Source organism: Eptatretus burgeri, chromosome 1, assembly GCF_056783735.1.
Source record: "Eptatretus burgeri isolate ZD-2024b chromosome 1, Ebu_testis_v1, whole genome shotgun sequence".
NCBI classification, from domain to species: domain Eukaryota; kingdom Metazoa; phylum Chordata; class Myxini; order Myxiniformes; family Myxinidae; genus Eptatretus; species Eptatretus burgeri.
The window spans coordinates 143,122,301-143,149,603 of NC_140961.1; the positions used below are offsets into that span (position 1 = coordinate 143,122,301).

The 27,303-nt window shown below is 42.4% G+C and overlaps 2 protein-coding genes across 8 annotated transcripts in view; both read left to right on the top strand.

Moving 5' to 3' along the window:
• TSC2 (TSC complex subunit 2) overlaps positions 1 to 27,303 on the top strand; it is a 116,274-nt gene that overhangs the window by 23,696 nt on the left and 65,275 nt on the right. For 4 of the 7 annotated variants that reach the window (XM_085846043.1, XM_085846058.1, XM_085846091.1 and 1 more), the window contains 12 exons: positions 292 to 436; positions 573 to 705; positions 3,538 to 3,586; positions 4,928 to 5,053; positions 8,029 to 8,102; positions 8,223 to 8,349; positions 9,191 to 9,334; positions 9,677 to 10,005; positions 10,659 to 10,740; positions 14,340 to 14,495; positions 14,666 to 14,785; positions 15,308 to 15,430. In XM_085846043.1, coding sequence (XP_085702169.1) covers positions 292 to 436; positions 573 to 705; positions 3,538 to 3,586; positions 4,928 to 5,053; positions 8,029 to 8,102; positions 8,223 to 8,349; positions 9,191 to 9,334; positions 9,677 to 10,005; positions 10,659 to 10,740; positions 14,340 to 14,495; positions 14,666 to 14,785; positions 15,308 to 15,430 — 1,608 coding nt within the window. Of the gene's footprint in view, positions 1 to 291; positions 437 to 572; positions 706 to 3,537; positions 3,587 to 4,927; positions 5,054 to 8,028; positions 8,103 to 8,222; positions 8,350 to 9,190; positions 9,335 to 9,676; positions 10,006 to 10,658; positions 10,741 to 14,339; positions 14,496 to 14,665; positions 14,786 to 15,106; positions 15,125 to 15,307; positions 15,431 to 27,303 lie in introns of all 7 variants that reach the window. The other 3 variants (XM_085846100.1, XM_085846049.1, XM_085846080.1) reach the window with 2 other exon arrangements.
• On the top strand, positions 20,820 to 23,254 carry LOC147035660 (uncharacterized). Its single transcript, XM_085846114.1, has one exon. The coding sequence runs from the start codon at positions 22,140 to 22,142 to the stop codon at positions 22,812 to 22,814; it is 675 nt and encodes a 224-aa protein (XP_085702240.1). The 5' UTR covers positions 20,820 to 22,139; the 3' UTR covers positions 22,815 to 23,254.

Sequence of the window (27,303 nt, forward strand, 5' to 3'; positions counted from 1 at the left end):
CTCATACCAAGAACAAAAAAAGTAGTGGCGGCGAAGGTATGTGCTCTATGAGTGCCCGTTCTAGTTAGTCTTTGCTCTGGCCTTGGCAATGTCTAAATGAAACCACCGATCAACTAGACCCATGGCGGCTGTCTAACCGAAGTACCACTGACTCCTCTCACCAAAGGACCACGGGAGATGATTGTTCTGACTTTATGTGCAAACCTTCGTTGTGATCTCTCGACCTGTATGTTGAGGTGGCATATTGTTTCTTCCTAATCCTTTGTTTCGCTGTTCTCGTTTCCTTTTCAGGGTGATAGACTGGGGATTCTGCGTGCTATTTTCTTTCGAATCGTCCGAGATTATGCGGTCACTGAGGACCTTCTCCAGCGCGTGGAACTGTTTAAAGCCTTGACAGACAATGGGAAGGACATCACTTACATCGATGACGAAATTGGTAAATGTCTTTTGGTTTTGGATGCACTGCACTACATCTATCCCCCATATCAAGGCACCCTCCTTTTATATGGCAAAATAGCTCGTCGTCGTCGTCGTCATCCCTGTTGGTACGAAAGAAACTTGCCATTCCGCAGGACCTTTTGCAGTTCAGTGGATGGACGAGACGATGCACAGCAACCTGGCACGAGACTTTCTGCAGCTTCTCGTGAACATCGTGAAGTTCAACTCGTCGTACTTGGATCAAGACAAGGTTATTCAACTGGTGCAGTAAGTGGATCGAACGTGCGCGCTGAAGCACTCGATGTTTGTGTAACGATTAGTGCGCAGCCAAATGTCGATGTGCCGCTTTAGAAAGAGGAAAACCATGAGAGTACGCCAAATTTCAGAGTGAAGACTGAGGCCAGTTCCGGAGGTGCCACAGTAAAATATGGACAATCCCTCGATTTGTAAAACTTGGAAGTACCCGCTCCCTATGGGAGCTGTTAAGGGAGGGTTATGTTATTATTTCTCTTCAAACATGTAATTCAACATACCTATCGCTGCGTAGTTCAAAACGTAGTCCCCCTCCCCCTCCCGCCCCCAGGACCACCGGCAAACATAAAAACACCCCTATACATTAATTGGGGGTCATTGCTGTTCCAATTTATCAAGTCCAGATGCAATTGGTCCAGAACTGTAGGATTTGCAGCAAAGCACACGCGCACACCAGTCCGTGAATTATAGTAAGGATTTACACAATAAGGCAATTGGCAGCATAATGTATGCTTCAGGAAGTGATAAATGTAATTTTTTTAAGTGCATGTGGTGAAGCAGAGAGATTAAAGATGGAGCGGCTGATTGCCATTGTGTTTAAACATGATGAGCTTTGTGATCTGAGAAGAATCTGCGACAGACTCACCCTCCACCACCACCACCACAACCACAACCACAACCACCACCCTGAGCACACATGTCCTGTCCTGAAATGAATCCTTCAGTGAGCACAGCAAGCAAACCCTTTATTATGCCGAGCTGTGAATGTGTGCAGGAAGATTGCCAATTGATTTTGGTAATAGCAAAGAAGATTTTTTTTCTTCTTCTTCTTCCTATTTGTCACCTGTGAAGGAGTAAAGGAGGGAAGGGAAGGTGAATGGGGCGCAAAAAAAAAACTGGAGGATTGAGAGAGAGTCATTAAACTCGGTGAAAGGGACTTTGGTTTCATGAAGACGAGGCGTGCCGACCCATCGCTCCGCTGACGGCTTTAATCAAAAGGCAGCGTGTTGTACTTCACAAACACATTGCATGTCTGTCTACGGATCTCAATGAACATGGACAAGGAATTGAAACATGTGAATATTTTTAAAAAAAAATTTACAACACATAGTTGTTCTCACCGCCGCTGAAGGTGGACGGCGGTTGTGTTTTCACCCGTCGGTCTGTGTCTGTCTGTCTGAACAGGATGTCTCAAAAAACTGATTCGATTTTGGTGAAGATGCGGTTTCGGATCCGGGTGGGAGAATTTTTTTAACGTGATTCTTCACCATCGAGAGATGGGGCTAAAAACGGCAAATAGCACGACAACTATTTCAAAAGGTTGTTGACTGGTTATGACAAAACTTGGTGGACGAGTTGGTTCGGTGACGAGAACAAGCCGCTCCGATTTTGATTCAGGTCCAGATCCAGATCCGGGCCATCAGTGGGACACAAAACGTCACCCATTCAGCCTGGCGGAGGCATGTGCTCCACCAAGGGTCGTTCTAGTTTCAAGGTGCCACTTGATATCTCAGGACAACAAAAGTCTGCATATCACGATCCAAGAAATTTCCAGTACGGTGATGATGATCCACTTCAAGGTTTAACCAAATACGTAACTGAAGAGTGGCGTCAAGTGCACCTTGTTATGACCGACTCCGAAGTCATCGACGGTGTTGTTTAATTCCACAGAAGGAAGTTGAACAACACGACGACGACTCAGAAAAAGAAGACTTTTCAACTGAACGTGTTTCTTGGGCTAATGCAGAGGATCACCAATCAGCTTGTCGAGCACTTGCCAGGTGGCTTAAGCGCTCGAGCAAGCACTCCAACAAAACGGTTGATGATGAACGGCTGGCTCGGCAAGCGATACCAAGCCGATTGTTCATGGAACGCGCCCCTGATAAAGGTCTTGAAAGGCAGAAAGCGTACAGCACCCAAGAAGTGTTGCAGCTGCACATCGTACACGAACATTCCACGAGGAAGAGGCAATGAACAATGCAGCAGTCTGACATCAGGAAATGGTTCAAGAGAGCCTCAAGTTCGATAAGACGATGAGTTTGAGAAAGTGGACGTGGACACTTTAGATCGTCCATCAGCTTCAAAAGACAAGTTTATGTTTTATAATACAGGTGCATTCTTGGTTTCTATAAGTTCATTAGTAATGACCTATATACTGTGCTGTCGTGTTGTTGTTACCTCCACCACCGAAGGTGAAGGAGGTTATGGTTTCACCCCTTTCTGTCTTTGTTTGTTTGTTTGTCCGTCTGACTGTGCACACGATGTTACATAAAAGTTGTGGACGGCTCCGGACGAAACTTGGTGGACAGTTTGGGTGTGTGGTAAGGACGAATTGATTCGATTTTTTTTTTGTGAAGATCCGAATGCGGATCTGGATACGAGAATTATTTAATTTTTAGCGTTTCACTGGTGGAATGATTCATCGATGACGTGTGCCGTCCTTCGGATGAACGTTAAACTGGAGTCCCTCTGCCGGCACTAGCTGGTGGACGTTAAAGATCCCACGGTGTCCTTCGCGAAGAGGCGGCAAGCTATCGCCGGCACCATGAACGAATTACAATTCCTACCTAACTCCTGCTGGGACGGCAATGGCAAGCCACCTAGTCTAACTCTGGCCAATAAGCTGCTTCGGTAGAACCGACGCTCTGTAACGGAGCATGCAATGCTACATGAGATTCAGAATCAGAATTCGGTTTGATATTTTCGACATGGTTCAACCCGTCTCTGTGGGATGAAATGCACCTCTCTTCCAAAAGGGTTCTTTTTTAATGTTTCACTACCGATTTAACAAATTGATATTCTCCACCAAGTTGTTCTTTTGTGTATTTTTTTATTTTTTTTTTGCAGGAAGATTTGTCACCTGTGCAACAAAACCAGCCAAGTTGGAGACATCGAGGTTCGTTCAACTTCTGATCGACGACGCGTTACATCAAGCTCGGGGGTTTTATAAACTTCAGGACGTCCCCTCAAAACTGTCACGTTGTCTCGAATGGCTGTGTTTTAACGTCTTGCTCTTTTTATTGCTTCACAGGTTGTTTTGCGTCTCATGCCTTGCTCGTGAGCCTTTTGCTCAATGTGTCGCCGCCTCAACCTCGGCCAATTTTTGTTCGCGTATTCAAGTTTGTAAAGGCGTTGAAATATTCACGACGCCGATGTGCTGTTTCGCTTCGAGTCGTGGCCTTTCATTGATTTGTCCCCAGGTTCAACACCCATATATATATATATATATATATATATATATATATATATATATATATATATATATATATATATATATATATTGTAGATCTGTCCATTGGGACCATACTCTGTGCAGAGTAGTTGGTGCTGCCTAAGTTATTGGACACAATCCTGGACGGGTCGCCACTCCGACAGTATGACAGCAAGCGGGCACTCATTTTGCTGACCTCGGAAGGATTATAGGCAGAGTCAACCCCACCTGGTATTAATTCAACAGCTGAGCGGGATTTGAACTCAGGATCCTCGGATCCCAAGCCCACCACCCTAACCATTAAGCCAACGCCCAGGCATGTCTTCAACTGCAAATAGAAAATTGCCATTGGAGCATGAAAGATGATACATATGGGGTTAGCTATAACAAAGTAAGGTATTGAGCAGACGTGGGACACGATATGTGGTGAAACCAAAGGATTTTGGTTTAATAAATAGCCCACATTAAAAATAGCAGGACTAAGGAGAAATACATTAAGGAGGTGAGTCTATAACCGCGCTCGGCTTGAAGAACCTGCTGATGAGCCGATTTATATTGGAATAACATGTAAGAAAAGGGAAATGAAAGCAGACAATCCACTTGTATAATGCTTCCAGTGAGCAAGCGACAGACTTCTCATCAAAGTGACCCGTTCCAGTGGTTACCAGAGCGACGGGTTTGGACTGATGTTGGTGGCCAAGAGCTCATCAGCCCATTGTAGAGCGAGCAGTTCATCATGAGAGCGACATTTATTTTGCATATGTTTTGAATGTTGTAATCAGACCATGGAAAACCTGATGAGCGAGGCAGGTTATCGGATCGTATTGAGGCACGAGGGATGTCCAGATACTGTAAGGAGAACATCAGTATTGAGAAGCGATTTTTCAAAACGACTCGATTCCTTCGATATACTGTGTTCGTATTTTCTTTATTTTGGCCACAACGTGATTTTGTTTATTGGGCTTTTGTTTGAGGAAGTCTTTGGGTTGGATAACAAGGCCACTGCTTTTGATTCGTTTTCCCCAGGCGTCGCTCAAGGTTCTGGATGCCATTGTGTGCTACAGCTGCCTACCTTCGGAATCGTTGACGACCTTTATTGTCACGCTGTGCCACACTGTTAAAGTCAAGGAGCTCTCAGAGGCCTGCTGGAAGGTACAAGGGGCATTTTAATTATTTGATTTTTAGAAATCTCTTTTTATTTTTATCTTGCCAAAACGAAGTTTTTGCAAGATATTTTAGTCAGGTTGTATGTTTATTTTTTTTATTTTTTATTTTTTGTTTGTCTGTAATCACGTATAAAAAATTCTGCAGAGCATAGTTATCATCGGACAGTTTTGTAACTTCGCATATCAGAGGCCTGTAGAGGTCCCTTTCAGGGCACAAAATTTTGAAGGTCAAGGTCAAAGGTCAAGATCACTTTGGCGCAAATCAGGGGAGTCGACAAAACCCTTATTTTTTGAGTAATTTTGATCGGATCGTCTTCAAACTTCATGGGAATATAGTTCATGGTCTGGCGCTCAGCTGATTAATTTTTGGTGGCGATTGGCCTTGACCTTCATGGTTAGCGCCTGAGGTCAAACATATTTGACCCCAAGGTCACATTTTCAAGTTTTAGGAACCATATCGTGTAGTACCTCAAATTGAACACCTCGATGAGTGCTTTCTAGATGTGTCAAGCTTGAGACATTATGACGTCATTTGGTGACGCTATGAGGCAAAAGCATATTTTTCATGGTTACTCTGTAGAACGATTCTCATCGGAATCTCTCGTAGGCAGATATTCCTCAAGGAGTCGCTCCTGGTGGATAGCAGCTCTGTTCACCTCAGTGTGACCTCAAAGAAGTCACACGTGGTCACCTTTTGGCAAGATACGGGTCACCCTGCGGGTGACATTGGTTTATTTTTATTTTTTGCTCTTTCTCGCTGACCACACTTTCTTTTCACCCAGTACTCCCCAAACTCCCCTTGCATCTGATTATTGCACTCACATGATGCCCCTCTCCGATTGAGAAGGTACTCTGCACTTGGTCTCGGATGAAGACCACTCTGTGGTCAAAAACATCGTACCCGAGTCTTGCTGATTGAGCATACTCGATGGATCTGTGCAATCACAACCAGTTTTTGGTGAATGAAGAGCTATCTATCAATGTAGCTTCAAATTAAACGATATTTTTTTGCATTGTCCTGTGAGCTATCACCTGTGGTGTGGGCAACGTGCTCGCTGACAAAAAGAAGATGGAACGATAGCATGCTACAGCTTGCGCAGTATTGAAAGATTCATGCTTGCTATTGCTGAACAAGACAAAAAGACAAACTATTCGATCATAAATCAGACCAAGGTGCAGACGTTGATCTGAAAATTAAATAAAAAGGGAAATGAGAGCGACGTCGATGGCACGTCGTTACAAATTCCCACGCTTCGCACTTACAGCGAAGTTGAAAGATGGCAAAAGGTTCCACCAGGAATGACCCGATATCAAATTTTGAGTTTTGAATCCTGTGATCTGAAGTCGCCACCCCTCTGGGGGCATAAACAAGGGGTCCAATCCCAAAAAAAGTCGTTACATATTTCATGCATGCCCCAACATTCATTGCACACACTGTACTGCACAAAGTTTCATTTAAAAATGTACCTGTAACTGCATTTTCTTTTTGTTTAGTATTTGACCTTTTGGCCCGACCCCAGAGGGCGGGGCCAAAAATGAAACTGCTCCCACACCTTCGTGCCACGTGTTCATCATAAGTACCAAATCTAGTGAATTTATACACAACCGTTTAGGAGGTAGTGTGACGGACGTACAGACAGACAGACAGACAAGCCGGTAGGTGACATGGGTGGTCGCTATATAATTGCATACTAGTCATACAGTTTTTGATGGATCGGGCTGAAATTTTTTGACAAAGAGGTTGATTATAGTGCGCATAAAAGCGCAGAAGCTGATTTTTGATTTTCGAAAACAATATATATATATATTTTTTTTTCGGATTTTTTTTCAAAAATTTCAAAGTCCCATTGCTAGGCAACGGTGGCGTCCATAGCAACGGTGCTCAAAAGCATACAACTAAATCCTGGTATGAACCTACCAGTCAAGTTTCATCAAAATCGGTTGACTCCTCTGGCCTCCAGGGCTGTCCATTACATACAGACATACAGACGGAAAAACTGAGAATAACGGTAGTCTCGCGACCACCCAGCAGACAGACAGACAGACGGACGAAGCCGAATAAAATAATCCCCCTTTTAAAAATATAAAGCGTGGGGATGATTACAGCCATCGGTGTTAAAGGTTTCTTGCAGAGTAATTATAATTGTGCTTTTAAATCCAGGTATCCACCGCTTGAAGGGGTCAAGTACCTTTATAACCCCTCGTTATGCGAACCTTCGTTATGGTCGCTCGTCTTCCATTATTTCCTTTGGGAAAATTAGACTTTGTTTCCCAAACACAATTTTGGTCCAAAAGCGAAGCCATAATTATGCTCGGTATAACGATGGTTTTGTTTGCAAGTTACATTATAATGTAATTATTTACTTGCTAACAGAAGCGGTAACACCATAATAACGTTGAGTTGTGATACTTACTGAAACAATGTTGAGTCCAAGTTTCCGTGCAGAAGGCTACAGTGGGAGATGGTTATTTTCAACCCTTTCATTCCAAAAATGTTAATTATTCGCAAGCCTTCTGAAAACTTAATCACCCCGATGAAAAGTTAATTGGCGGGAAAAAACTTACGAATTTATCATCACCATGGAAATGACATTGCGCAATCACCGTGACACTGTGACGGTTCCTTAGTTGTCGCGAATGAAGATCTTGGCCAAGCGATGAAATGTCTAAAATGAAACCGTTCGTTGTGGTTTACCTTCGTTAAGTGGGGGATACCTGTACACATCTTGGAATAATTTTGTCGTGCTGGTCGTTTGGTAAGGATGTCGTTATGAAGAGACTTTATCAAAGGATTTCACCCTTGTCAAAACTGAAATTCTAGGGACTGCAGAGAAGGCCCTGCACTTTCTATTTGTCCGACAAAAAGGGAAACAAATCAATTGGTGATGTTGTTCAGGGCTGTATACAGAGAAAAGCTGTGAGTGCTTGTGTATTTGTCCTCGCACTTCTTTTGCCCCTCAGCTCATGAGAAACCTTCTGGGGACCCATCTTGGTCATAGTTCCATCCGGACGATGTGCAGCCTTATGGAAGACAGGTGAGTGCTTCCTTCACAAATGGGGGTTGACGGTAGGGAGGGTGCGAGTACTGGATTCACAAATCGCATCGTAAACCCAAAGATGATAAACCAGTATGCACGTGCAATTTTGTGCTCCAGGCGAAACCATAAAGATGCAGCGCTGCTGCTTGGAGCTGTGTTCTTCGTGGGAATGGCGCTGTGGGGTGCTTTTCGGCTCCCCACACTTAAAAACTCCCCGACCTCTGTGCTGCCTTCCTTCCGCAAGGTGTCATTTATTCACTTTAAAATGCATTGCAGCAATGTGATTGTGATGTCACATTTCATTGTCACCGACCGCACGAATAGGGCATCTCTCGTATCAACAATATGTGATGGCTGTTGGTACATTAACAAAGTTGTCATCCCCAAAACCTTCTTCTTTTTTTATTTTATTGCGTTCACAAGTGAGAATGAACATTTGTCGAGAGAAAATTTTCAACAATCTAAAGTTTTCGGGTGGTTTGTGCACCAGACATTAACGAGCACAACCAGGCTGAACAGTTTCCGTCTTGTATGCCACCGATAGGCCGGATCTGAATCCTGACCTGAACCAAAATCGAATGAGCTTGTTCTCGTCTCCTAACCAAATCGTCCACCATGTTTTGTCATTATCCGTGTATAACGTTTTGGGATGTCGTGCTGTATATCATTTTTGGCCCCATCTCTCAATAATCATTTTAAAATGCTGGCATCCGGATCTTCACCAAAATGGAATCGGTATGTCATTGTCACACACCAAACCTCTCCAAGTTTCGTCCGAATCCATCCATAACTTTTTGAGATCTCATGCTCACAAACTGAGAAACAACCAAAGGGGTGAACACATAACCTCCGTACACACGTTTGGTGGTGGTGGAGGTAATAACAAAAACATACGGCTCGTAATGCAATATATCATACTCGACGAATGTAAGATCTGTTTTCGACTTCTGCCATGATAATGGGAATTTGATGTTTGGTACTGCCATTTAGAGTTCCGAACTCACTACTGGAGATGAGGTATCAATCACTTGAGGCTGATTTCCTGCTCGATTAACTTTCTCTGTGCTTTCTTGTTGGGCATGCAGGCCATGACGGAGGACATGTTGGAGGTTTCCTTTGAAATAGTTTTGTCCTTGACACGCCTGGTGAAAAAGTATGGCAAGGAGTTGCAGGTTGTCACCTGGGACATTCTGCTCGACATCATGGAAAGACTTGTACAGCAAACCCATGTCAGTGCCGTTGCTTACATCATCAGTTTGATAAGATTAACTCATTTATTCCAAAGCGTCTTGCAAAGACCAGGCAGGAAGTGGGCTTGTTTTTATCATGGCACAGTGCAGAAATCTCGATTGATTTAATCGGGTTCTGGGTGCGCTCAACTGCCTGAGCTTATGCTTGTAATATGGCAATTGCTGATTCAAATCCTGACCTGCTGGGATGCCGATGACAAAGTACCTGTTCTATTCCATGCCACGGTGCACTGCTTCCATGGCATAACCGCACCCCAAGAATGACCAACCTTTCTCTGTCAATAATACCTCTTCTCTCTCTCTACCCGTTGTAATGTGCAGACATTCCGTAACCCAGAGTTTGTCAATAAGGTGCATGATCAGCTGACGGCTATCGAGGAGCTCTACACGCGTAAAGATTTCCACGGCTGCCCGCAGCGCTTCTTTGGCCTTGTCGAGAAATGCTCGGAGTGTCGTCCGGTACGCTGTGCGGCATTTCTGATTCGAATTTGTTCCTTTGTTGTGCCTGTACCGTTGTTTCTCAACTCGTCGATGGGATGTGTGCAGAACTCGTCGGTGCTATTGCTGCTCTCGTTTCGAGCCCAGTCCATTCACCCTGCTCGAGACGGTTGGATCGGCGAGCTGCGGAACCTGATGGATAAGTATTTCAGGTGCAGGCCATCAGCTCCATTTATTTTGGCCTCGTGCAAATCATTGCAAGATGATAATGCTTGCCTGCAGATATAGAACAATCCGTTCCCAACTATATGGCGCTCTTCCGGTTTTTTGGTGGTTGCGTCGCTAGACTACTCTTATTCTCAGGATTTCCGTCTCTCTGTATGTCTGTCTGTTTGTTTGTATGTAATGGACAGCTCTGGAGGCCAGAGGAGTCAACCGATTTTGATGAAACCTGATTGGTAGGTTCATACCAGGATCAAGTTGTATGCTTTTGAGCACCGTTGCTATGGCCGCCACCGTTTCCCAGCAACGGGACTTCGAAAATTTTGAAAAATCCTAAAAAATTAATTTTTTCCAAAATCAATAATCGGCTTCCAGGATTTTATGTGCATTATAATCAACCTCTTTGTCAAAAAATTTCAGCCCGCTCTGTCAAAAACTGTATGACTAGTATGTAATTATATAGCGACCACCAATGTCGCCTACCGGCTTGTTTGTTTTTTTTGTTTTTTTTATAATCGTACCAATAATCCAGGTTGAATAATCTTTCATGTACGATGCTGTACAGTGGAGTGTTTGTGATTATTTATTTTGCAGTGTCAACTTTACTCTGTTGTTTATATATATATTTTTATATCATTTTTAGGCCACAGCTGAACAGCACTATTAGGAAGAAGGCTTTGGAGGTGATGTTTTCAACATTGAACACTCATCGTAACCTATACGAGGTGAGGTGCAAGGGCCTTCTGACCTTTGTCCTATAAAAGTTAAATAAGGCCATAAGATAAGCTTTGTACTATAAAAACAAAATATGGCAAAAAAATTTCAAATTAAGTTTCACATCTGTCTGTTAAGTGGTTCTGGCGAAGATTTTTTTTTTTTTTTTGAAACGTTTTTATTTTTAATCCAATTTGGCCGCCAGACCACATGACCGGTGATGTCATAAATTTAATTCTTCACTCACATCGGGTCGTAGATCAGATGTATGAAGTTTGGTTTTTCAGATAAGGATTTTGATTCGACCAATTATGGCTGGAATACCACTTCACCGATGACATCATACCCCATGCATGGGAAGTTGATGACATATGTCAAGTTTGCATTTTTTTTTTTTTTTGTTGTTGAGTGGTTACAAAGAATGTCCTAATTTTTATCCCCTCTCATCCAATATGGCTGCCATATCATGTGACCTATGACATCACAGTTGACAATAAAATATTCTCCACGGGGAGCAACTCCTATGTTTAAAGGAGCGCATGAATCGGATAAGCGGTTGCAGAGAAAAAAAATTAACTTTTTTAAAGCGAAAATATCTATGGACGTGGACACACACTCAGACAGACGGGGGGGGTGTTACGATCATCTCGCAACCCCTTTGGGGTGAGACTAGTAATTATAATAATGATGATCACAATAACAAAAAACAAGCATAAAATACAAAATGTAAATTCAATTTCATGACAATGATTGTCTCAAAAAGCAGCGATCTCTTCTCTCTGTCTTTCTTTCTCCCTCCCCTCTCTCCCCACCCTCCCTGGTGACCTTTAATTTTTCATGTGACCTTTAATTGAAATCAAACGTAACAGTGGGTTGACATCTTATTTGTGTGATAACATATTGTTATGTTTGTGGGGTAGATGGAGGAATTTCATCGGAAAGATAGGATCGTATGGAGTTGCTTGTCCTGTGGATGTGTCGGAGACATCTCAATGTAAACTAAGTAGGGAAACTGTGAGCTTACATGTTACTCGTCACCACATAGGTGGTGGGGGGGGTGGTACGGTGTTAGATAGGAATTAAGGATAATTTCCCCCCAGTATGTAATTTCCACCCCTGTGACTTTACAAACCAGCAATGGAAGAATTGTGTTTTTATAACACGACCAAGCAGGCAAGAAGCCCCGCCGAGGCTGACGATTGATAGACGTGACGTGAGTTCGAGGAAGAGGAGCGCGAGACAGGCCACGTTCATCAGAGGACACGGTGAGAGGAACAAACGCGCAAGTGGAGTTTGCTGTGAGGGAGGCGATCAGAGGAACCAGAGCGCATCTCGGCAAGAGAGCAGGGAGGCAGGTCGTTGCAGGAGAGAGAGAGACATGGTCGGAGACAAAGGCTTGAAGCGGGACGGAAGCGAGAGAGGCAGGATGGCCTGTTGAAAGAGCGGGGCATTACGGCTGGCTTTCCTTCAACGCATGAAGAAGGGAGCGTGAGACGACGAGCTCAGAGCACACGTTGATTAGAGCAGACTGTCGTTGTGAGAGGAACGTGGCTGGGACGGAGGATAATAGCTGCGTGATTCTCTTATTCATGCTGAGGCAAATTGGCCACGTGCTGAGCAAGACGCTGGCCATTGACTCTTAGCTGGTCGGGAGAGACGGACCTGGTTGTATATCACCGAAGGGAGCGGCGACATTCTGCATAGAGCGGGATCGGCATGCACGGTCGACGAAGAAGCGACACCACGGTTTCGGGAGGCCAGACGTCGAACATCGCCTCACGAATTACCTGACGTACTTTTTTCTGCAAGGAGAGAGTGGCTCGGCACCATTTTCTCGGGCGCAGTTTCCTGCACAGCGATGACGCGGCCCGAGCACACTTCCTCGGCAAAAAGATCTCCTGGACTCAGCGAAGTGAAGGAAGGAAAAAGGATCAAATTAAATTAAAAAAAAAAATTGGGGGGGGGGGCGTGACTTGGACTCTGGACTATTATATCTCGTTAATATAACTTTTTTTAACACCCCATGTACAGGCATGCCTGGTGTTGGCTTCATGGTTTGGTCGGTTGGCTTAGGATCCGAGGATACAGAGTTCAAATCTCGTTCGGCCGTTGAATTAATACCAGTTGTGGTTGACTCAGCTTGTCAGCCTTCCGAGGTCGTCAAAATGAGTGCCAGCATGCTGGTATCCTGCGGCGGAGTGGCGACCTGTCCAGGATTGTGTCCAATAGCCCAGGAGACTGCTTAAGCAGCACCAATGCTCTGCACACAGAGTATGGTTCCAATGGATGGATGGATGGATGGATGAACAGGCAGTCCCCGAGTTACGAATGTATTGGTGCGTGTATGACATCCTCGGTTATGTGTATTTAATATATACATCGGCCAAACAACAAAATATATACATCGGTCCGGGAACCGAACCCATTACTCGGGAAGTCGGGGACTTTCTGTAATACGACGCGCTGCTCTGGCGCATGCTCCCATACCTGACCTGAAGTCCGACAATAAAGTTCCAGGACGAAAGCAATGGAAAATTTTTATTGTGAATGCACCAATTATGTTGTGTGGTCACCTTCAAGGTAATCTCTTGGGAGTGGAAACACTTGCCAACATCGCTGCCATGTTTCAAAGCACCCTTGGAAGTCATCGTCGTCTGAAAGGCCATTTATCTAATTTGTCACGGCTCTGTGGATCTTCTTCTGTTGATGTAAAATTGGTTCCTTTTATTGGAATTTCGGATGCCAGTCAGATAACAGATAAGACCGACATTCTCACCCTTTCGACCTTTCCGTCCATTTATGCAATCGATGGGCATCCTGACCACGTGTCATCGTTCACGTCGATGCTCTCTTCCGCAAACCTCTTGGCCCACTCAAACACGCGTGATCTTTACATTGCGTCTTCCCCATACACCAGATTCAACTTGTCCAAAATCTCCATGCCACTTTCGTTTACTTTTTCAAAAAAAACTTGATGACGATTCGCTGTTCGATAAATTTGTCTTTCATCTTCAGAACACAAATTGCAACACTTGTAATTTTATCGAAACACCAGTACGGCTACAAAACGCAACCGATCAATGGACGGCTAACGTAGATTTCACTGACAGGAAGAATACAAAAGCCCACTTACAAAACCCAAGCTAGTGCTGCCACCTGTTGAGAAAAAAACATCAGTCCTGGAACTTTATTATCACACCTCTTGTATCGATGCTTATTAGTGGTTTTGTGGACCGACAGGATGGCCTGGAGGTATGCACACTCGCCTCTATGCTGGCTAGCCTGGGTTTTGAATCCTGACCCAGCGATAAAATGTCATCCTGGTGTTTCACAAGTCGTGTGATTCATCAGTGTGTGTGCCGTCCCTTGGATTGACGCTAAACAGACGTCCAGTCTTCCGGCATTAGTGTCCTTCGCGGAGAGAAGGCGAGCTATTAGCGGCACCCTGAACCAGCAGAGGGCACTGCGTCAGCGGCATCGCCTCACCCCTCACCCAATGATGCTACCCCCAGCATTGTGCTGCAAGTGAACAAAGAAGTGCTTTTGTGATGTGTAGTTATCCTGCTCGCTGCTTCGTGCATGCGAATTTGTGTGCACTACTGCTTTGCAGGATGAGCTCATCGAACAGGTGCTCGGTCCTCAGTTGCTGCATGTACTGGAGGATCGCGATGCAAGCGTACGACGTGCTGCCTGTCAGTCACTAGTCGACATCGCTCGAACCTGCCACTCTTCAAACTTCTCTGTCCTGCTCGAATTCATTGAGAAGGTAGAGTCAAACAATTGCGGCATTATAGGAAGGAGATGTGGATTTTACTTTGACATGACAAGCATCTTGGAGGGTTTTGTTGAACTTTGGAGAAATAATGAGAAAATTGAAAACACAACATGATGATGTGTACAATGCCTCATTTATAACCAGTACTTTGTCATCATCAGATCATCAGTAGGGAGCTTGTGGAACATGGTGCGATTGAAGTGCCTGAGGATGGAGATGCGAATGAATCGACGACTGAAGATGTCGAGGCTGCTGTTATTGGTCTCTTGGACATCTTAAAGGTCTGTATTGCTGCTTTGATGAACGCATTGTCATTCTGCTTGCATAATGACGGCAAGTAAAATGAGGTTATATCGAGCTGGACATACAGAGGGACAATTATTTCTGTATTTCTGGACATTAGTATATCATTTGTAATGCATGCAAAATCTTGCCTTGTATTTCGTTTCTTTGGCATGATATGACATGCATCGTACCAAAATTGGACATGTTCTTTTGGACTGCGATGTCATATCGACGGTGCCAATGGGATGACATGACTCGCTTACGTGATACACTGCATCTTGTGAGCAAGGCGGTGCTTAGGACCTTATGCTTCACAGCCACAGACAAGAATGGAGGCGAGCTACATGTCGTGTGATATCGCTTGTCGTATCATGTATGCTCTTCGCTTTTTGTTTTTAATGCCATTGTGACGTGCGATCACGGTGTGCCGTGCACAATGCAATCATACCTTGTTTGCCCAACTTGAGCTGATTTATAGAGGTTTTTTTAAAAAAAATTTCCTTTGGTAATTTTCACAGGCCAAGTTGTACTCCCTCCCAGCTCGGCACGCTGCTCTGGCATACGATGTGCTGGTTGCACATCTGCAGGCCCACTACCGCTTGGGCTACAACCACCCCGCCGCCAGTGCCATTCGTATGCAGGTGAAGGGTGTTGTTGTTAAATTTAATGGAGAGAGAATTGCGACCTAATCTTTAAAGAACCACTTGGAGTGAACTTTTCATGTTAGTTGGTTCAAATATAATGTTAATAAAGTACGAAAGTGTGAATGACCTCATCTTGATTGGGGTGATCTAACACGTACATGCAATGCTGTGGGAAAGTCTTCGGCCACCAACAAAATAAATATTTTTATTGTCACATTCTGAAATTTGATCGATAAAAGTTGTTGTAAAGATCATGTTTTATTAAAGAAACAAATGATTGTATTTTGTAATATTAATGAATGAAACTGCAGTATTTTGTGTGATAACCTTCTGCATGTAAAACACAGCACACATTGGTTTTGGAATGATTTCCTGCAACTTGTGGAGAGATTCCATCGGGAGGTTGCTCGATGCACTCTGCAATGTTTCCCATGATTCGTATTTTGATTTCAGTTGTTTTTAGTTCTTCTTCCTCTCCGAATACACTCATCCTCGACAGCTTGTGTGATGTAAAGGTCAGGACTTTGAGTGGACCATTGTATAATAATTGTGGAGTTCCTGACTCTGCTTTTCTTTGTAAATGTGTTTGGGGTCACTGTCTTGCTGGAAAACCAAAGTTGGTGTCAATTCCCCTCGAGACAGGGTAGTCGGGATATATTGTTGGATTAGGGTCTGCTTGCCTAGGGTGGCCTGAAATTTGCTTTACCCCTGATAAATTTCTCGCACCTCCCTTCCTCTCCGCTCTCCCCTGCCATGGTATGCGGCAACACTGACTCGCTGATGTGGAAGTTAGTAGGAAGTTCGACGGCATGGTGGACACGAGTTGTTACAGTGTCGAAGAACAGTCGGTTGCTTGTTTTTTTCAGTGCATTAAAGGGAACACACCGACAAAACAATTACTCAAGTACGGACAAATTTCGCGGAACGCTTTGGAAAACCTTATCCACCAAAACAGACAATAAAGTGTGGAAAACGGACTTTTGAAACGGGAAGTGTTAAGGACGAGAAGCGCAGTAGAAGACTGGTAACAAGAAGAAGCACGTGCCCTGCTGTGTCAGTTGACCGGTTGCTGAGAAAGTCGACAAGAAGAATAGCCAGTAAATTTGGCATACCGCAGACCACTTTACAAACTCGCATGAAAATAATATCTTTAGTTGAAACCCTGACATCCATTATTGATGAATGAACTGAGTGATGCCAGCATGATCGGTGCTGTGCTCCATGCGACGTCTTGCTTTGACACCTTCCTGACTGCCCTGTCTCGGGGAACAGTGTTGTTTTCGGATGAATATGCTCACGGGCACAAAATGTGCTCTTCTGGTCTAAGGAAAATCCACATTTCACATTGGAATTATTTGGTCCCTTGTTTTTTGTTTTTTTTTAATGATGGATTGGTGAACGTCATAAACTTACGAACATTTGTTAAGAATCTGGCTGCTACCACGACATGTTACTACGGAAATAGCCGAAAGTGTCTGGTTTCAACAAGGCGGCGCACCCACGCATTTTGCGCTGCATGTTCGAGACTATCTTGGTGAAATGTTCTCTCAACGATAGATTGGAAGCAGATCACCAGCTCCTCCACCATAGCCACCACATAGTCCAGATGTAACGAATTAGGAAAATTCTTTGTGGGGCTTCATCAAAGAGAAAATGTTGACAAACCGGTATAGGACGATTCAAGAATTTCACGCCGAAGTCGTGGCCTCTTTGGTACAGGTGACACCACAAATGCGACGCAAGTCTAGTCGAGGTGACACCACAAATGGAATGTAAGTCATGGCTAAAGGATTCGACTTGGTCGATGAAGCCATGGGCCATCTTTGATGAACACGATCCTGACTGCATGAGAAGTTTCAAGGTGCGGAGGGAGATGGAGAATGTCCTTAAATGTTACAAGGAGGTCTACGAACAGAAAATGAAGGCAGCCACTCAAGTCTCCATTGTGAAGTTCTTCAAAAATATCCCAAGCAAATCAGCCTCCATTTCATCTTCTGAGCCTTCAACCTCAACTGGACAGCCTGCCGCACCTGAATAAGTCTTCCACAAGCAATATGTACTATGGTCAGTCAGTCAGTCCACAAATACTTGCAATGTCTTCTCTGAAACTGCACATACGATTTCGATGAAACTACCACGACCTTCGTCGCACTATATGTCCCAAAGTTTGTTCATGGCATTCAAAAAATTGTGGTCTGAGGAGGGTCAATTGGGTGGGGGGGGTTGTCCCCCCTAAAGAGGTATTTGCTCCCTTCTCAAACGACACGAACAATTCTGATGAAACTTGACAACAACCTTCATCACTCATGATGTACCAAAGATTATTCACCACATTAAAAAATCGGTGACGAAAGGAATGTATGGGGGCTTGCCCCCCGAGAAGAGATGTTTGATTTCTTCTCAGAAACTGCACACACAATTTCAATGAAACTTGATCACAACCTTCATCACCCGTGATGTACCAAAGTTTGTTCACATCATTGAAAAAATCAGGGCCGAAAGGGGTCGACGGGGGTGTCGCCCCCCCCCTCCCCCAAAATATGCATTTGCTTTCTTCTCGGAAACGATTACACAATTTCAATGAAACTTGACCACAACCCTTATTACCAGTGATTTACTAAAATTTGTTCACGACACTAAAAAGTTGTGGTCAAAGGGGTTTTACGGGGGGGGGGGCTGGGGTTGCCCCCCCAGAATAGGTCTGTGGTCAAAGGGGTTTACTAAAATTTGTTCACGACACTAAAAAAGTTGTGGTCAAAGGGGTTTTACGGGGGGGGCTGGGGTTGCCCCCCCAGAATAGGTCTTTGCTAAAACGTTGGTTTATTGGTATCTTTAACTGATTCCGTCTCACGCTGTCTTCTTCCAGGTGAGCGCCCAAGGGAATTGCCCCTGTTTTTTTAGGTTTTAATGTTGGTCTTCAACCTTATAAGGTTGAAATCTTCCCCATTTGGAACATAACCCCCATTTTTACATGATAAAAAATATATATATATTTCTACAGTCGAGTCTGGATGATGAGCGTATACCCTTATTTTTAGATTTAGTTTAGTGGAACACACATGCACTTATTACCCTTGCCAGAGGAGAGGTTATTGCATTTGGGTCCATTTTTCTCTCTTTGTTTGTTTGCTTGTTTGTTCACAACTTTTATGTTTTTCTCCGCAACCACTTGTCAGATCGATTTTTTTTTTTTCAAATTCAAATCGTTTTCACCATCGGAGCAAGGACTCGTGTAAAATGTTGCAATGATTATGATGTCATAGGTTACGTCAGCGTTTCTCAACCTTTTTACCCTTGTGGAACCCTTGAAATAGTTTTCATGCCTCAGGGAACCCCTGCATAAAAAATTATTAAATACCATTATTAATATCTAGCTTTTAAATTTTTATCGTAGTTCACGTGGTAAATATAATTTTTTTTTTTCGGATACCCGGTTTAAGGAAAAAATGACCCCCTTTTTGTCAAATTTATTGGCAATGAAAAAAAAAGCATACTGCTCGTTTATGAGACCTCACACCGAGGTTTTAATTCACAAAAATGTTTTTTTTTTTGTTTGCTTTGTTTGAAAACGTCATTTTTGAAAGCGTTTGTCAACCCCGAGTCTGTTTGACAATTAAAAAACACACCTCATGTAACTTGATCAACAAAACTTAGACAAATAAAGCTGAAGCAATCAAGGTAAACAGAAGAACTAACCTTGAGAGAGAGACTTCGCGCTGGGAAGCACAGAGAAGATAGATGGACACCGTGCGTGCGTCCCGTACTTGAGTCAGTCACTGAATGATGCACGAATCCGCCGCGTACAGGACGTCCACTAACCAGTGAGGGCGGTTTCACACTGGCGCCATATAGACATCGTTAAATACATTCCCGATGGTTGTTATAATTGTAAATAATAGAAGAAGTTGAAGCCTCTATTATAATCACCAAGGAGTTTCCAACAATATGCCATACGTGTAAAGTAAAATTACGAATATTAAATGAAACAAAAACTACTCAAAAATACATTAGCCTATTTATTACTGTTTCTCGCGGAACCCCTAGCGACCTCTTGCGGAACCCTAGGGTTCCGGGGAACTCCGGTTGAGAAACACTGGGTTACGTGGTGTGGCAGCCATATTGGATTTACCCTAAAACCGATAAAAAATCTTCTTCTGCAGAACTACTGGACAGATCGAACTTCTGGACAAACTTTCTGCAAATGTTCCCCAAGCCTTTGGGATACCTGGGTATTCATGAATAATTGATAGGTCACATGATTTGGCAGCCATATTAGATTGAGTGAAAACCTTTAATGAATCCTTTCTCTTGAACCGCTTCATGAATCGACGTGAAACTTCACAATTATGATCGAATAGTGATGGGGAATATACGTTTTAAATTTCAACCGGATCAGACACATGATCCGGCAGCCATAATTTAATATTTTGGATCTGGGTTCTTTTTTTTATTATTATTTTTTTTTCTTCTTTTTTTAAAATAAGGTTCACTTGGCTGTGCCTCGATGGGTTTGAGGGTAGAGAAGTAGTAGCTGAAATGTGAATCCTATCCAGGTTCCTCCTGATGACTTCATCTTTGCTTTTTGCTTATTTGGGTTCCTTCTAATGACTCCAATGCAGGGCTGTACCTATTTAGTCTTCCACTCGATTTAAATTGAATTTATTTTAATCCCATTCTGAATTAAATTGAGTAATAAAAAAACATCATGGGCCAGGGTCAGGTGTCCGATCAAAGCGGGGTTGCATCAAAACGGGACGTCTTGGTACCCGGTCATCACTGCCTGCAGGTATAAAGCGGAAGTTTTAGTTATGTCTATTATAATTAATGACTTAACACACCAGTACACAAACACCACATAAAAGAAGTCCTGGTGAGGGTCTGCAATCTGTGATTGCTCTTTTTCTTATTTTCCATATGTGCTTGTACGTATTCAAATTCCAAATGCACTTTCAGTCCTCGAGCACGTGTCCGTTTAAACTCGCAGCAAGTTTGTTTACTATGTCCGGGTAAAAATCCCGTTTTCCGCTCCCTATTTTCTTCAAACCTTTCTCACTCTGAATAGGCTAGTGGCCAAATGAGGTTTTGGGTGGCATACCCCTACCCAAGGTAGAACAAGTCACAACCTATTTTTTCTTGAAGAGGGATGTTTGGGGAGTTAGGAAATCATGGTTATGAACCTGAGATCATTGCACATTTTGAAAATCACGTTTACATATGTACCACTGCAGACTGCAAAAATGGATTTAATCACCACATATTTTGACTCATATATTTGTTAATACTGGTGCTACAAACACAAATTTGGTACCAAAATGTGTGAAATGATGACATATATATCTGTAAAAACCATTTTTGATGTAACAAAGGCTTTTGTGTGACCTACAGGCAAAAATAGTGGAATTTTACTCAGAAAATCAGCTTCGGGTTTACCAATACATATCAACGAAACAATTAATTTCTTCATAAGTATTTGAGTTGTATTACTACATATTACATCAAAATAACCCTCTATCATTCTCCTTTTTAGAAATAAAACTCATAAAGATAAATCAGTTGAATTAATAGAGTTATTACCGAAACCATATGTCACCCCCCCTAAGAGTAACCGACATTGATTAATTTATAATACATGTATATGCATTAACCAAACAAGAATGATTTTAAATCCTGTTGCAGAAAATCAATTTTGAGCTTGATTGCCTTTTTCTAAAACTACTGATATATACTTATCTTTAATTATTTCATTTCAGATGCTTATGCTGACAATTGATCTGCAATTATGGATCTGGAACCACCTGTTGTGAAGCGTCGTAAAATTGACACTGACCACTGCATCATATGCTTTAAACCCCTCAACCCCTAAAAGCAAGAAGTTGTAAAGAACCCAACATTTAATGGTTTGAGTGCAATCTTCAAAGCAAGTCAAATCAGAAAGGATGACGTTTACGAAAGTATCTGCTTTTGCAACAAGACATATTGAGTCTTGATTTGAAAGTATCATTCCACAAATCGCGTCGGGCCAAGTATACCAACAAGTCAAATATCTCCACATCCAACCCCAGTGAGAGTGACCAGCAACCATGCACGTCTGCGGCAACAGAACACACAAGAATCAGCAGAAATGAAACAGCTGGGTTTGACATCAGGACTAACTGCTTCATTTGTGGAAAATCCAACACTTCCAGAAACAAGCTTACACCGGTATCTACAGGAACTGGACAGTCCACCAGAGAAAAAGTTCTGGCAGCAGCTGACAAAAGACAAGACAATAAAATACACATGCGCATGCTTGTCTTTCCAGATTTGTTCGCCTATGATGCCAACCAAGTACCACAGGTTATACTATTCACACTATATTTCAGAAAGGAACATCACTGCTGCAATTCATAAATCAGGAGAGGAAACAATGGGCACATTACATGATGAAGCTTTTGATGAACTGAAATGTTATCTGGAACAAACTGTGTTCTCCAAAACTAAGACAGTGACAACCCTCGCTCATCTGAAAGATGAATACGTTGGATATTTGGTTTCACTGGGTACCACGAATGCAGAACAGTATAAAACTTGGAAGTTGAAGGAGCGATTAACTAAATATTATGGTGACCAAATGGTCTGTGTAACATTTGATGGCCACACTGACATCATATGCTCTTCTTCTGTGACCTGATGTGATGCCCTGAGAATAGCCACGATTCTGCAGAGCATGACTGATGAACCAGAATATGAAGACATCCCGTCTGATGTACCATCAGCCACAGATAGTGAAATGCATACTTTGCATGCTGCAGCTGGTATCCTGAGGAAGCACATGGCTGATATCGAGCATGTTGGAAATATGTATGCACCTGTCGAGGAAACAGATATTCAGCACTGTGGAGAATTTGTTCCTAATACACTCTACGACTTTATTCAGTGGTGCACCAGTGAGAAATCGCACACGAATGTAACCAGCTGCAGTGATGAAGGTGTTATGAAGAACAACCTGAGGATGATCGCCATTTGTCACAATATAATATCACAGAGCCGTCGAGTGTACTCCGCAATAACGCTCAGTTTAGCCTTGCAGGTGCATCATGAATTGGGAAGCAAGCATCTCATTGACATGCTTCATGAATTAGGACACTGTGTGTCCTATGATGAGGTGAGACGTTTCCTCACATCTGTGGCTGTTGATCAAACTGCCTCGGAGGATATTTACATCCCCAAAGTTCTTCAAAACCTACGCTGCACCGACGATGACTGTCGGCAGAGCAGAACATGTCATTGTATCTCTGCAGGACTGACCTGCACTGAATTCTGCTCGTGTAGTGCAGATGATTGTCCAAATGTTGATGATTCTGTTGTCTTTGACGACAGCACTGATGAAGAGCGTGACTGAACTTTTAAATGTATTTACATGTATTACTTCATGTAATAGATGTACATAAGTTACAGTGCATGTTATGGATTTATTATTGTCATATGTGAAATAGCTTAGATCAACATGATGTCTATAAAAGTCACTTTCACAATTGTGTCAGAATCTTAAGTCAATTCTTCACGTTGCATATCTGCTTTGGGATTTCTATCGGTCAGCATTAGTGGGGCGACATGTGATTTCAGTTATAACTATATCATTTCAGTGACAATTATATCATTAGATATATTTTCCAAAGGGTAAATAAACTTGGATTATGTTGATGTAACAAGTATGACTGCAAGTCCAATATTTTTGAATTAATGTTTTTGTTGAAATTTATTGGGAAACCCGAAGCTGATTTGTTGAGTAAAATTCCACTATTTTTGCCTGTAGGTCACACAAAAGCCTTTGTTACATCATAAATGGTTTTTACAGATATACATGTCATAATTCCTTACATTTTGGTACCAAATTTGTGTTTGTAGCACCAGTATTAACAAATATACGAGTCAATATGAGCCAAAATCTGTGGCAATTAAATCCATTTTTGCAGTCTGCAGTGGTACATATTATGTAAACGTGATTTTGAAAATGTTGTGCAATGATCTCAGGTTCACAACCATAATTTTCTAACTCCCCAAACATCCCTCTTCAAGAAAAAATAGGTTGTGACTTGTTCTACCGTGGGTAGCGGTTTCTCACAATTTTAGGCCCCTTTTTAACCTCCGCCATCTTCGAAGATGGATGGAGGTTACTGTTTTCACCCCTTTCTGTTTGTTACTTACGAAATCTAAATATTTCGTAAGTATATTGATGCCTTCCGTTTCTGTTTGTTTGTTTGTTTGTTTGTTACTTACGAAATCTAAAGATTTCTAAAGAAATCTAAAGATTTCGTAAGAATATTGATGCCTTCCGTTTCTGTTTGTTTGTTTGTTTGTTTGTTTGTTTGTTGTTTGTAGGCACGATAACTCGAGAACGGAAGAAGCTACCAATGTCAAATTACACCACGTGATTCAGGAGGGTGATGGCTAGTGCTGATTAGATGTTGGTCAAAATCGGTCAAAGGTCAAGGTCACAGTGAGGTCAAACATAATTCCGTAAATTCATGTGGAGAAATGGAGTATTTTTGCTTCGCTCGACGTTACGAGTTCGTTTTAACTTCGATTTTAATTTTCTCTTCGGTTTTTGCGATCGCTTAGGACGCTTAAAACTCAGTTGTCGAAATTCTGGAACAGCGATAAATAACTGATATATATATATATATAATAAATAATAAGTCTTTTATCAGATTCTTCTGAAAAGTAATACACCTATTATCTGGCATATCCTGCTGGTACTGAATCACTTTTTTTTTAAAATAAAAACAAAAAAATGGAATTTTTATAAGAAATCTAGTTTTTGTCTGGGACTCATTATCTGCAAACCACAGTGTAAAATCGTAGACCACAATGAATTCAGAATTCAAGCTCCCCTTGGGCTTCTGACTGATTCATGCTTTTATTAGACAAGGTCAGAGGTCATGTTGAGGATTTCGTAAGTACCAGTCCATGACTGCTTGTTTGTTTGTTTGTAGGCACGATAACTCGAGAACGGAAGAAGCTACCAATGTCAAATTACACCACGTGATTCAGGAGGGTGATGGCTAGTGCTGATTAGATTTTGGTCAAAATCAGTCAACGGTCAAGGTCACAGTGAGGTCAAACATTCGATTTTTGATGGTTTGGAACAGAATCATCGTAGAAACTTCTGGTTTGCATCGCTACCTTCTCTAGAGACAGCTTTTATTAGACAAGGTCAGAGGTCAAGTTGACTATTTCGTAAGTACCACTCTATGACTGCTTGTTTGTTTGTTTGTTTGTAGGCACGATAACTCGAGAACGGAAGAAGCTACCAATGTCAAATTACACCAAGTGATTCAGGAGGGTGATGGCTCGTGCTGATTAGATTTTGGTCAAAATCGGTCAAAGGTCAAGGTCACGGTGAGGTCAAATATTCGATTTTTGATGGTTTGGTACAGATAAATCGAGAACGGAAGAAGCAACCAATGTCAAATTACACCACGTGATTCAGGAGGGTGGTGGCGAGCGCTGATTAAATTTGTCAAAATCGTTCAAAGGTCAAGGTCACAGTGAGGTCAAACATCCAAAACATTCGATTTTTGATGGTTTGGTACAGAATCATCTTAGAAACTTCTGGTTTGCGTCGCTACCTTCTCTCGAGACAGCTTTTATTAGACAAAGTCAGTGGTCAAGTTGACGATTTCGTAAATACCAGTCTATGACTGCTTGTTACTTACGAAATCTAAAGATTTCGTTAGTATATTGATGCCTTCCGTTTCTGTTTGTTTGTTTGTTTGTTTGTTTGTAGGCACGATAACTCGAGAACGGAAGAAGCTACCAATGTCAAATTACACCACGTGATTCAGGAGGGTGATGGCTAGTGCTGATTAGATTTTGGTCAAAATCTGTCAAAGGTCAAGGTCACAGTGAGGTCAAACATAATTCCATAAATTCATGTGGTGAAATGGAGTATTTTTGCTTCGCTCGACGTTACGAGTTCGTTTTAACTTCGATTTTAATTTTGTCTTCGGTTTTTGCGATCGCTTAGGACGCTTAAAACTCGGTTGTCGAAATTCTGGTAAAAATCGGATGTTTTGGAGACGTTTTAAGATTGTATAAAAAATATTTCACTCGACGCGTCACAGGTCGTCCCATGATGCAGTGCGCTCGAGCAGACGCGTCGTTGAGTTACGTTAAGGTATAATATAATTGCGAGGAGAAATAGAGATTTTTGCTTTGGTCGACGTTACGATTTTTGATGGTTTGATACAGAATCATCGTAGAAACTTCTGGTTTGCGTCACTACCTTCTCTCGAGACAGCTTTTATTCGAAAAGGTCAGAGGTCAAGTTGATGATTTCGTAAGTCCCAGTCTCTGACTGCTTGTTTGTTTGTTTGTTTGTGAACAGTATTACGGAAAAACTCCTTGACGGATTTCGACGAAACTTGTTGGGGGGGGGGGGGTAGGTATGGTCCAAGGATCATGCCATTAAATTTTGGACTTGGGCCCCCCCCCCCCAAAAAAAAAATTGTTCGAGAAAAAAAAAATTTTTTTGCATCTCTTCATGATTTAAGTGATTTCCAACCCCCCCAAAAAATTTTTTTTACCCCCCCCTAAAAAAAATAGAGAAAATTTTTTTGCATTTCTGCATGTTTTAAGTGATTTCCAACCCCCCCCCCCAAAAAAAAAAAAAATTTAGAGAAATTTTTTTTTTGCATTTCTACATGTTTTAAGTGATTTCCAACCCCTCCCCCCAAAAAAAATCTTTTGAGAAAAAAAAATATTTTGAGAAAAAAATTTCTTTTTTTGCATTTTTACATGTTTTAAGTGATTTCCAACCCTCCCTCCCCCCCAAAAAAAAATGTTGGAGAAAAGAACTAAACCTCTGTCAGCACTGTTGACATCATATTTAATGAATAAAGGGGCTGTCACACCTTGACGATTTCGCCAACCTATGCCGATTTATGAAAAATTTGCCTAATACGCTGGCACACGTCGAATACGTCATGGTTAGGTTTTGTATACATTAAAAGCACGCTGAAAAACACTGCCATAAGTCATAGTACGCTGGCTTTAATCGTTGAACTTTGTGGTTTTTCTCAACTTTTCGTATGCTTAAAATTTTATGAGGTACTCGGCGTTTGGCTCACACTTCCGCTACGCTGGCCATAAGGTTTAGGCACGTTATGCGATCGTTGACACACATTATTTATATGTTACTCATACAGTATGTGGAAACACGTTGAGGTAACATTTGTGTCCCCGAAACTTATTCATAAACTCTCGGTAACGTTTTATAAGCACGCTACACGCGCTTCGAGAAAGTTTCTCATACATCGAAACACATCAAAGTAATGTTTTGGGAACCCGTGACTTATTTATAATCTACGAGTTACGTGCTTGAGAATTATATAGTTGTGGAGCATGTCCTACGAACAAATACGTATGTAGACGTATTTGACGTCTTCATGACGACCACAGAACTTATTGAACGCATTTCTAACAAACAGCTGACGTAGAATGACGTATTCGTAGCGATTTGGGGAATTGGTATATAAAAAGGGCCTTCGCAAGAGGAACCCGTCTTTTTTTTAGACTTCGTGGTGAGTACATGTTGATGTCATTCCGAGAGGTAGAGGATACGGCAAGGCTGAGACGACAATACCTACCTGTCCACGAACATCAACATGACCTCATCGAGTTGACACTGCACCAGTTGCGTGCCAATAGAGCCTGGAGAAGAAGACGTGAACGGAGGAGAAGGAACTGGGTCAGACCATGGATCGGGAGGCGACGCCATTACGGCATATATGACCAGCTCATGGTGGAACTCCGGAACGAGGATCATGCATCCTTCATGAACTTCCTGCGAATGCCTCCAGCGATGTTCGACGAGCTGCTAGCCAGAG

What these genes read in the sequence shown, in the direction of transcription:
- LOC147035660 (XM_085846114.1), top strand. Translation starts at nt 22,140, where the DNA reads ATGACTGATGAACCAGAATATGAAGACATCCCGTCTGATGTACCATCA.